This window comes from Scyliorhinus torazame, chromosome 9 (genome assembly GCF_047496885.1).
Source record: "Scyliorhinus torazame isolate Kashiwa2021f chromosome 9, sScyTor2.1, whole genome shotgun sequence".
NCBI lineage: Eukaryota > Metazoa > Chordata > Chondrichthyes > Carcharhiniformes > Scyliorhinidae > Scyliorhinus > Scyliorhinus torazame.
The window spans coordinates 242,634,076-242,646,738 of record NC_092715.1 but is presented as its reverse complement, the minus strand read 5'-3'; the positions used below and the strand labels follow the sequence as shown (position 1 = coordinate 242,646,738).

General features: G+C 43.3%; 1 protein-coding gene across 4 annotated transcripts in view; it reads left to right on the top strand.

Annotated features, from left to right (window-relative positions):
• Positions 1-12,663, top strand: part of LOC140429773 (lysine-specific demethylase 4C-like) — a 557,303-nt gene that overhangs the window by 500,163 nt on the left and 44,477 nt on the right. For all 4 annotated transcript variants that reach the window (XM_072517215.1, XM_072517213.1, XM_072517214.1 and 1 more), the window contains one exon: positions 5,434-5,553. In XM_072517215.1, coding sequence (XP_072373316.1) covers positions 5,434-5,553 — 120 coding nt within the window. The remainder of the gene's footprint in view (positions 1-5,433; positions 5,554-12,663) is intronic.

Below are 12,663 nucleotides of genomic sequence, written 5' to 3'. Positions count from 1 at the left end.
ACTTTAACATCATGAAGACAAATAGTTTTCAATTTCAAGTTAAACAATGCTTCACAATACAATGAAACAATCCTAATTGCTACCTTTATCTCCACTGAAACAAAACCCGTCTCTGGTGACAATCCACTTTTAACTACAATTAGCCAACCCAGGAATATTTGTTGTAAAGAGACACCTTGGATAAACCACTTTGAGAAAGCGATATCCTTCAGGATTCAGATTGCAGATTCTTGCCTGTCTCAACTACTGTTGAAACTGCCAGCCTTTGAAATTGCTCCTATCCTGATCACAGGCAAATCTTTAACTCACTGTCTTGAGATCAGCTGCTGGTCTGTCCACAGTCAATTCCGTAACTGACTGTTTCTCCAGAAACTGCTAGTTTCTCCTCAGACAGATCGAACCTAATTTGTCTGCTCACATCCCAATCTATAACTAAACTTCTTTAAACTGCAATCTCAACACCTGACTGCTTCAGCCCCTGGCTCCTCCCAGTAATTGCATTATCTTGCCAAAACTAAACACAGTGTCTCCATTTTTCTGCTCCCCAGGGAATTCTCTAAACAGAACTCAATTAGCCTAACTTTTACGATGTTTAATTGCACCTCTTGTAGCCGCAAAGCGTGGCTACCTTGCAAACAGGGAATTTAAAAAACATGAATGCAGCAGACACAACTAACCCAGGCTTTTACTCCCTACTGCACCAAATACATATAATACAATATATCTGAAATCCCTATATTCATCACACTATTCATTCAAATTTACGCATGGTGGGGATTGCAAGGGATTCCGTCATGAATCCCGTTATCAGGCCGCCATTTTGAGCGGGGGACTGATAGCGAGGTCCGGTGGCTGGTTCGTCTCCCCTCCCTCCCCCCTCCCGGCAATGCAATCCTGCCCGCCAACCCACCACCACAGGATTTGCTGAGTCACTCCCCATCCACACACACATTATGCAAGCCTGAGGGTGACCCGACACCCCAGTAACAGAGACCCCCCCCCCTTAACAGGAGAATGGCACCCCCCTCCTACTGAGCAACAGCCCACAGGGATTACGCTGGACTTTCCCGCCACTTGTTAAATAGGAGTGATGGTGGGATGAGGGCATAAATCGGGCATTCATTGCCCACATAAGGTTCGCAATTGGCCACCAGCAGGCAGCCCTTAAGGGGCAGCACGGTAGCATTGTGGATAGCACAATTGCTTCACAGCTCCACGGTCCCAGGTTCGATTCCGGCTTGGGTCACTGTCTGTGCGGAGTCTGCACATCCTCCCCGTATGTGTGTGGGTTTCCTCCGGGTGCTCCGGTTTCCTCCCACAGTCCAAAGATGTGCAGGTTAGGTGAATTGGCCATGATAAATTGCCCTTAGTGTCCAAAATTGCCCTTTGTGTTGGGTGGGGTTACTGGGTTATGGGGATAGGGTGGAGGTGTTGACCTTGGGTAGGGTGCTCTTTCCAAGAGCCGGTGCAGACTCGATGGGCTGAATGGTCTCCTTCTGCACTGTAAATTCTATGATAATCTATCATAGTCATATCCAGCCATCTTTATCCTGGGTTCAGCCATGTATCTTTTTTTGTTTTCCTTCTCACTCACCCCTTGGTTTGATCAGGAAAAGTTGTATCTTTCAAACCTTCACATTTGCACAGCAACCATCCTCTGCTACCATTGTTAGACGGTTTAGTTGCTGTGAAATGAAGAGTCTAAAGTTCTTTTTCCTTTTCACCAAACACCATTTATTTCACTTCCACAGCCTCCGCACAAAACTCTTAACAACACACCACCTGACAGAGGCCACCTGAATCCCCATTACATATCAGTGTCAATTAATGGATATTTAACATAAATGAGACAACTAATTGCAATGTCTCTTAACCCATTACTTAACAACATTACTTAGCCTGTAAAATTAAGCTCCATGTCTTTACCTGCTGCTCAGTGAGGACTCTTGTCAATAATTATTATTGTAGGATTGGTGTATACAGTATTTTAACACAATGTGAATATACAAAAGGGCTAATATATTGTAACAGGTTTTAACAGCTGGAAAATGTCGCTCATCAGATGCTAGTTATCGAGCTTCAGAAATGATTATTTCGACAAGCTCGTAAGAATGTAGTTGCGATTATTGTCTGGTAGTAATGCCTGAGATTGAACAGTAAAAAAAGGAATAATAGCAGGATTATAGAAGTGTGAATAATAGCGGGATTATAGAAGTGCCTCTGGTGTAATTTTTTGAATAAATAAGATTTTGTGTTTCTGTATTTGCAAAATCCAAATGAGAATGAAATAATATTTTGACAATACAGAATTCAGCATGTAATTCCATCAAGTTCTGCAAACATACACTTTTTATCTTTACCTGGCACACACATTTACTGTAAAAATACTTGTTTTAGCCGGGTGAGTCAGTAAGTTTTGCTATTTCAGTTGTCTCTTGCTTAACCCTTGAATTATTCGCTGCAGCTTTTATGATGACCATCTTGAGTTTGGATCGTTCTTTGACATGCAACCAAGCAAGATTCAACATTTTCCATGGTTAAAATTTAAAGCTGACAGTCAAATGCACATTTAATGTATCGTTTTCATCCTACCGGCCATTACCAGCTGAGCAACATCTGGCACTATCTGAAAGTGCACAGCATGTTTCCCAATCACACTGCCTGCTGTGCATTCACACAAGCTGACAAAAGGCTGCTGAATTTGCCCTTTTGTTTTTTGTTTTGTAGTCATTCAATTTATTAGAAACGAAATAGATGCTAGACTTTCTCTTTGAAATTTTTAACATTTTTATTGAATCCAAGTACTACAATATACAGTCTTTAGAAGTGAGTTATTTTATAAAAGAATTGGAAAAAATGTGGTCTGCAGACATTTCTGCAAATACAACAGGATGAACTTCATCAAATACATTTGCACAAAATAAGCCTTTCTCAATAAATGGCCTCTTATGCATACTAATTTTTAATTCACACTTGTACTAAACTAAGTTGTAATGAAGTTTATTATAATGCTGGAGTCAATGTTTTGAATATTATGTAGACCATGCTGAATTACTGGTCTTGCTGATTTTTTATTTACTTGTAAGATTACTGTTCGCCACAGTTCTTCCCTATTGCAACCCTAACTCGTGCTTTATCTGTAGAGCAATTTTTCTCATTTGATCTTCTGGAAACATGCAAGATTCTGAGGGGGCTTGACAGGGTCGACAGTTTCCTCTTGTGGGAGAATCCAGAACCAGGGGAGCATAGTTTCAGATTAAGAGGTGGCACGTTTAAGACTGAGATGCGAATTTCTCCTCTGAGAAACAAATCTCTGGGATTCTCTATCCCATAGAGCAGTGGAGGCAGAGTCACTGAATAGATTCAAGGCTGAAATAGACACATTCTTTAACAATAGGGGAGTTGAAGGTTATGGAGAATAGGTAGGAAAGTGAAGTTGAGGCCAAGATCAGATCATTCTTGATCTTATTGATTAATGGAGCCGGCTAAAGGGGCCATATCCTCCTCCTATTTCTTATCTTCTTTTATGATGATATATGTTGCTCTGCCTATGAATTTACACGATTGAGAGAAAAGAGTAAAGCTTGCACCTTTCAGACTTAATTCTGATAAATGCAATCAATGTATTCACATCTACAGTCATAATTTCTTCATCAACGTTTGAACACAGCATATAAATGAGTAATCAGAACTCAATGGAAGATTTTTTTTTTTAGAACATAATTGTGTGCCTTACTCTCAAGTGTGCCTTTGCTGTCAAGTTCTAGATAGCAGCTGATTGACAGACTATTATTGCAAACCCAGCTATTCAGTTTAAAGAGTTAGAGATCAGATTGCATTTGAAAGGTGAGTCATTTAGGAAGCTATTAGACAGCAACTCCTAGATTTTCAGGTTTAACCATGTATCCCCTTCCTATGAAGTTGCTGTGCGATTTACATGTAAAAAATACTGAGCATCATTAGTCTTGCCTATGTTTCACGCATAGATTCTGGCTCCTAGTGTGATGAAGTAAATCATATTGAAGTAACTGCAGGAGAATTGTATGTTGAAAATCGGTTATTGTGTAAATATAATTGAAAATCTATTCCATTTCTACCTTCAGTATTTCTCAAGTAGTAAATTACTATTAACTTTGGACAATATAAGCAGCAACTAAGTGAGTTGACCAGTCTTTAACACAGTTTTTATGAAAACTGTTTGGCAAATGCACTGTGATAGGAGAGGAGCTATATTTGCCATGATGCAGCTGACATTGATACATTTCAATGTGATTTATTACATTACACAGTTGGCCAAAATCTATTGTCTAAATACAGGTGGTGCGAATGACACTCACCACTATCAAAGTGCAAATCATACAGTAACATCAGGTGACGGACAGTGCATGGTTCAACCCAATAATCCAAGAGTTGCCTGTTCGATAGGTCCCAAAAACTGCTCATGGTCCAAACGCAAAGAATGTTATGAAATTGCTGTACTTGCATGATCGATATAAACTAAACTAACCACAAAAGGTTTGGGCTTGCCCATTTCAGTCTAAGTACCCTTTTAAATAGCATGGTAAGGTTTAATTACGGCCAACAAAATCTATCTGTGATGGATGATTAACTACAGTGTGCAGACAAAGTCCTTCAGTGATTAATAAGCTGTTGTAATAACATTTTGTCTACATTTTTCTCTCCTCTCCCGCAATATTTCTTTATTTTGCTTTTTGTATATAATTTGACATTCTGTTTATCTTCTTCACTACACTTCCTGGATCAAGATTTTGTGCTTTTACTAGCAATGTTTCAGTCTAATTGGATAAGGGTGATATAGTTGTGTGCCCTGTTCTCTGACTTTCTTCATCTCCCACTGACAAAATCTTGTTGTGCAAGGCTGTTGGAAATTAAACAGGCAAGGGCAAGTCTATGAGCTACAGTAAATTCGGCTCTTTGTAAGCCAGCAAGAAAAATTGTCAAACATCTTGACACATTTCTGCTGTGAAATGTTGATTTATGCATGGGGGTGCTTTTCTAAAATGTTACTGTGTTCCCAAGAAAATATTTTTTTCTTCAGCAGTATTCAGGTGTGCTCCATGATATCCAGGGTCCTTCACCTCCACCCTGACCCAATCATACGAGAACCTTTACCAGACACAAAAGTAGGAGCAAATGAAAGGAGAAAAAATGCTGAAAATATTCAGCAGGTCAGGCAGCATCATGAAAAGAATCCATCTGTATGCAGAGGTTCAACTTCTACCAAAGTAAAATGAAGACTATGAATGTGGCAAATAATCCATTGTATCAAAATTTCAAAATCCAGCTTTCATTCACTTCTCCACACTTTGACTTCATTATTGTAGAATAGTGTTGAGAGTGCTATCATTTAATAACATGATTAACACAAATGTAAGGGTTTTTAAAATTAGTGTTATCTTTTTGCCTTTGTAGAGCAAAAATTGCTTAGAACTTGGTCCTCCAGCAGAGGGAGAAGTTGTCCAGGTGAGATGGACTGATGGACTGCTGTATGGTGCCAAATTTGTGGCATCAAACATTATTTACATGTACCAGGTAAGAGTTATTTTACTTGGAATGTGTTGGAGCAAATATTTAAACTTTTGATGTTTTAATGAGCAGACTGTTAGGAGATAGAGTTGGTTCAAATAATTGATGTTTTTATTTGTGGGTATTCAAAATAAGGTACACGTTTAAGCTTAATTTGTGTTTCTGTACTTCTGTGATAACGAAAGGTTAGAACTTTAGTTAACGTCATGTTAAAAATGGGCCTACATGTCTGTTGCACTTTAAACTTTGCCTGCATTGTAATTTAAAGGTTTACGACATGAAGCAATTACAGGTTTTAAGTAAGTAATTCAATGGAAGAATTTCTAACTTCATTTGCGGCGGGTTTTCAGGAAGTTCCCCGCTGGCTCTGCCAGGGAGTTCCCCACCAATATCTAATGACACTTAGTCACATTTTTGGATCCTGGAAACTTGCTCACCGATTTAGCCCACACTTAGAATTTTTTTCAGCACTAGGGCTGAACTCTGAGATCAGGCTGCCATTTTGAAAGGGTGCTCTGATCTCTAAGTGAGTTTGTGGGTCCCCCACCCATGGGAAATGTCACCCCCATACATATGGGTACTACCCCACACCCGCACAAGTGATGACGCCCTGCTATGGTGTCCATGGGACTCACCCCCCCCCCCCCCCCCCCCACTTAAGGCCTCCGAACGCCCCCATCCAGCACACTTTACAGCACCCCTTCCAGAATTCCCCACCTGTCATGCCCCTCACCTCACAGAGGCCCCTACGTACCTGAACAGCACACCCCCACCCTTCAAACACCCCCGCCAACCTCCTTTCACGGGCATGGTCCCCTCGGTTCCTGGCCCTTGGCAGTGCCATCCTGGCACCCGAGCAATGCTCCTGCCAGCTTGACAGTGCCACCGGGACACCTTGGCAGTGCCAGGGTGACAGTGCCAAGGTGCCAGCTGGACAGTGCCATGTTGCCCGGGTTCCAGATGGAGGGAAAGGGGGCCACCCTGCGCTATCACAGATCACCCAGGGGCCTCCAATGACCCAGAAGACCCCTGGGTGCTATTCCACCTGGTCCACATTCTTGTGGACCAGTAGTGATTGGCACCCAGTTGCAGCCTCCCTGGGGAGGCCGCTGGACCGAGGGAGGCAGATAGATCCCGGGTAGGTAGGCCTTAATTAAGTTTAAAACCTACTTTAGCGAGCGCCGTTTGGTCCCGCCTCTTTTGGGCACAGTTCCGATTCAGATGCCTCGTGGAATTTGAATGTATCCCATGAGGCGCAAAGGCTGCCGGAAACCCGGGGAGGCTTCACCTGGGATTCGCAGGCCACGTTGTCCTCTCGCCCATGCGCAATGTGGCCACTAGATCACGCCCAAGCTATTGCTTCACAACCAAAGGCTCGCCCTGGGATAGCAAGAACTTTTGAGTTAGTTGTAATCTGGACCCAGAAAAGCTGGACACAAGGAATGGAACTGCAGAAGGCAGATTTCTCAAAAGAATAGAGGCTGCCTGTTCAGGCAGGACAATACAGGGATTCAGAAAACAAATCCCAGAAGCTAAAACCAGCCAGAAATCAGGGATTGAGAGTCCCAGGAAGTTAAAGGAATAAATAACAGGAATCTGCCAAGGTTTACCGAAGTTAAAGGAGCAGTGCGAGAAACCCCCAGTTAAAGAACTGCAAGATATAGACCTGGATAAGTCAGCGAGTGAAAAGTCAGACATCTGAAGGAATCCTAAGATTGGTGACACCGTAACAGCCTGTGACGCAGTGGTATTCTATTGGTGTGGTGGGTACCTGAGAGATTGTATGGAAACACCAATGCACGTAGCAATCCAAGGCAAAAGAATACTGAAAGAAGAGTTTGAGATCCTCGAGGTGGATCCTTGGTGAAGGCATCGGAGAGAAAGACTTGTGTTGGAGAATATTTCAATGTGTTCTTCAAGAGTGGAGTTTGGAGACACTGGTGTGGAAGCCATAAACCCAGTGAGACCAGTTGGCTCACGGTGTGACAAGCATCTTGGGTAATTTGCTGAGAAATCGACAAAGCTGTTTTGGGTGGTACCTGTCACTTGGTTTTAGCGTGTGGTGTGTTTGACCACATTTTGCCTATAAGGTTACATGGACTGTGTGCTGATTGAGAACATCAGACTATAAGATATATTTTGTAACTTGTGTAATCTTAAAAGGTCTGTGTGTATCTGCCAAGGTATAGTGGGAGTGAAGGAGTAGTGTATTATAGTTAATCCTTTTGTGTTGAATAAATGTTTTACTCTTTTGTTATAAGTTAATTGGCATCCTGCCGATTAATCTGTTCACCAACGTCTTTAAACAAAAAATAAAAGTTACAATAAGCCGGGGTTCCGCTCTGAGAACTGGCTGCCCTGCAGTAACATCAGCTGGGATCGTAACCAGATGCACGTGAAATAAATAACCATAGAACCTCTCCTCTTCTCGTTTCTCCATTTTATCTAGGACAAAGTTAGCAAGGTGAATTTGTGCATCATGATTGTAAAATAATTTGCATCCCTTTTAAAAATGATTTTAATTGCAAGTACCTTAAAAATGTATGACTGTTGCTGTAGATGAAAGAGAATTTTTCATTTTAAGCTAGTTAAGTCACTTAATTGCAAATTCCATTGATCGTGTATGATAACAGCCAGTTTGGCAAGAAGGATGCTGCACACAAGCAGTCAAATCTGTGGGCAGTGTTTGAAGTGGAGCAGGATCAGAGGTGGAATGGGGAGGGGGGGAAATTGAACCAAGTTCAGTGAGGGTGCGGAGTCAAGTGAGAGCTGGAGAGAAAGGGAGGAAGATAGGAGGAGGAGAAGAGGAAACGAGGGGAAGGTGAAGAAAGATATTATTTAGTTAACTACGTCTTTGTGAAATTATGTGGTCAAATGCTGAACATAGAGTCATAGAATCCCTACAGTGCAGAAGGAGGCCATTTGGCCCATCAGGTGTTCACCGATCCTCTGAAAGAGCACCCTAACCTAGGCACATTTCCCCCACCTTATCCCCATACCCATTACTCCACCTAACATTTGGACACTAAGGGGCAAGTTAGCATGGCCAATCCACCCAACGTGAACATCTTTGGACTGTGGGAGGAAACTGGAGCACCCATAGGAAACCCATGCAGATATGGGGAGAACATGCAGACTCCATACAGTCACCCAAGGTCAGAATCAAACTCGGCGCTGTGAAAACAGCAGCGCTAACCATTGTGCCACCGTTCTGCCCCTTGGTTGTAACATCTGTCTCTTGGCTGAGGCAGAAAGCTTCAGTAAATGTGAAGTCAAGAAGTACTCGATATTATCGTGGCTATTGTTTTGTCAGTAAATGCAAAGAACAAAGAAAAGTACAGCACAGGAGCAGGCCCTTCGGCCCTCCAAGCCTGCGCCGACCATGCTGCCAGTCTAAACTAAAATCTTCTACACATCCGAGGTCCGTATCCCTCTATTCACATCCTATTCATGTATTTGTCAAGATGCCCCTTAAAAGCGAGTTCCAGGCACCCACTATCCTCTGTGTAAAAAAAACTTGTACTGTGCCGTTTTTGTGCAGCTGTGCAGCACAAAGTTTGCACAGAACATGGTCTTGCAGACAGCAATGTGAGCACCATAAAAGAGGAGCCAGTCCACTTGATCTGTTTTTGATGGTGCTTGCTAAGAAATAAATATATTTTAGCTCCGTTGGCATCGCTCCATCTACAAGAGTTGATGGACACAACAAATAATCCATTTAGGTGTGGATCTCTTAATTTGGTGCACGTTTGCTGATGGCTCTTAAGGCCAATCCTTGAAAGGCAATTTCTTCTTTTTTTTTTTTGCTGGGTTTTTTTCATAGGGTTTCACATTTTGTATTTCACAACTCATATGTTACACTTCACATAACCATACTAAAAAGAGGAGAAATAAAGCAAGCAAGAAATAAAAGGAGATTTAAAAAAACAAGCAAAAGTCAGTATAGATAATTACATACAATTGCTTTCCTTCCTGCTGTGCCCCCAGCCATTGGTCAGCGCACGTTTGTTGCAATTCCGAGAAGCAATTTCTTCCACAAGTCCTGCACATGAAACTGCCAAGTGACATTGTGGGTTGTTGTTTTCGACATTGGTGCCTGTTGCCAAGCGGCTGTTGCCACTGACCATTGTGTCAATTCATGCCAGCCCTCACGAGGTGTCGTCATTTCCCTCTTTCACCAGATCTTAACTTTCGATGTTTAGGGCCTTCATCCCATGCTTGCAAAGCACCCTTGAGGCAGAGCCTTGCATGCTCTACTGGTCATCTGGCTCCTGCTATCTTGCCAGACCAAAGATCCTTGTGTATGTGACCATCATCCATCCTGTAGGTGTGCTCGAGCCAACAAAGCTGCCTCTGATTAATGCCAACATACTTGAGACCTCTGCCTTTGATAGGACTGGCCCATTTGAACTTTTGTCTTGCCAGGATGTATCCATAATGAGCCACAGATAGCGAAGATGCAAGTTGCTGAGCTTCTTTCCTGGTAGCTGTAAGGCACCAATATTTCACAGCCTTACAGCTAGATGTTGAGAACACGGCCTTGTAAGCTGACAGCTTGGTCCTAAGGGTGATATTGAGATCTGCATCAATGGACAGGTTGTCTGTCACCGTGAACCGAAGGAGCAGAATTTGCTAACCACTTTCTGTGGAAATGGACAGAGATGCGGCAGCTTCTCCCAACACTACCATTTTCTTGATACTTATAGTCAGGGAGAACAGGTTTACAGGCTTGGCAAAGGCAACCCCTAAGTCTTTGTAGTTGAGTTGCTATGTGGGCAATTAGCCACATTTTCAGCGTAGAGGAGTTTCCTGATCAGGACACAATGGGCGGTATTCCCCTTTGGCTGGCGCCGAAATCGGGCACTTGGGACTTAGCTTAGTGGTAAAAACCGGGCGGCATGGACAAGTTGGGCCGAAGGGCTGTTTTCATGCTGTAAACTTCTATGACTCTAAATGCAATTGGACGGAGAATGATCCAATACTAAAATCATGGTGGGCGCCGATTTGACACCAAATTGCAATTCTCCATCACCTCGACAGCAGCACCAATGTGATCCGGAACGCACGTACAGTAAACACCATTTGCATATCATTAGCGGGCCTGACCCGGTATTCTCTGGGGCCTCTGCGATTCTCTGCCTCCGAAGGGCCGAGTTCCCAACGGGTTTGTTTGCTTGTGCTTTCAAAAATCGTGAAACCAGTGTCGTGGCTGCAAAGGGAGAGAAGAGGAGGTACAAAAAGTGTCCAACATCGCCATAGTTTCCTGACAGTCGTGCTACTTCTGCAAGGGCTGGGGGGGGGGGGGGGGGGGGGGGGGGGGGGAGTAGCGGGAGGTGGCCAGGAAGTGGACTGTGGAGTCGGGGTGGACGGGCATGGAACACCATTGCCACAGCCGAAAGGCAGTCGTTCAGCTGCTCACACCGCTGACAGCCCACTGTCAACTTAAGGCCACAGGTCGTACGGGTGACCCCCACCCCTTAGGCCACCCCCCTAAGGTGCCCTCTGGCCCCAGCCGACCCATCAGCTGTATGGGCATGCTCCAGTACACCAGTGCCATCTTGTTGGCTGGGATGAGTGTGTGTGGGGATTAATGTGTATATGCGACTGCAGCTTGTAGCCTCCTGAGTGTCATTTATGGACCCAGCAAGTCCCGTTTTTCATTGGAATCGATTGTGTCCCACATGGTGTGATGCTAGCCCCTCCACAGTCGGTGAATCAGTCCAGGTTCGGCGCCAGTTTTGCCATTGTGAAAGTCCACGAATTGTGCGCCAGCATCAACACTTAGTCTCAGAAATGGAGAATCCTGCTGAATGTGTTTTTGTCTTCAATTTCAGCCTTGATATATTGTAGAGCTTGCCGTCTGATCTAGTTTGCAAGCAGATTGATTCCATATCTGCAGCAAGGGAAAAGGTCAAGTGCATGGAGAAGATACCAAACAGTGTAGGCTAGGACACAGCCCTGTTTTACTCCATTCTTCACTCTGAACCTGTTAGAAGAGGCACCACCAATCTGTACAGTGCAGTGCATGTTATCATGGAAGGAGCAGATCAGGCTAAGGAGCTTAACTTTGTGTATTTATGTATGTCCTATGTTTTTCATGTATGGAATAATCTGCCTGGACTGGACGCAGAACAATACTTTTCACTGTACCTCAGTACACGTGATAATAAATTAAATCAAATCAACCAATTTTTCTGAAGGTTTTGCAGAGCCCTGCTCCGATGACCATATTGAATGCCGAAGTGAGATCTATGAAAAAAATAAGGTAGAGGGTTCCCTACACTTCATTTAGCTGGCATTTGGAAAAGATCATGTCCATAGTAGGCATTCTGGCACTGAAACCACACTGTGCTTCTGTGTACACTCAGTCTGCAAGTAGATGGAGTCTTATAACTATGATCCTTGTAAAGACCTTCCCTGTGACGCAAAGGAGTGAGATGCCTTGTAGTTGTTGCAGTCTCCCTCAGAAGTAAACAGATGTTCCGCTGGACCAAACAGCAGTGCTCCTGTGAATCAAATATTTCTGCATCGATTGCCACAACTTTATGAACTTCTCCTTCTCTGCTGGGAGCTCGGTTTTGTTACACAGGAGATGTGTGATGCCAAAATCTTCACACTGAACAAGAACAAAGGTGACAGAATAATTTTGGCTCTGCTGCTCTTCAAATAGCATAATTGAAGCTTTTCTATCCAAATAAGCTGGTGGATGGGCCTTGAGCTGAATGCCTCTCTGGCAAAAAAGCACCAACAAAACAAAAGGCAATCAATGCATTGAAGTGTCAATCTGAATCATCTGTTCAAGTCCTGGAGTGTGGGACCAAAAGTATTTTCTGGAGATTCCTTTCTCTTCTCTGTTACCAATCTAAGTGATGATTGAATTATTGCACAAAAAGGCATAATCTAGACAGTGAATCTTAGGTGCCATTGACTCTCCATGGACACTGCTGATGGAAACATAATTCAGGGTAGGGATTTAAGTCAGAGGACAGATTAATATATTGGTTACTCTGTCACTATGACCAGCACTGGTTATTTGATTTGATAACTCCCTTCATGAAAATAATTTGCATTTTATCTCTCCAAGGAGACCCTTTGATAGTGGGCAGCACAATGGAA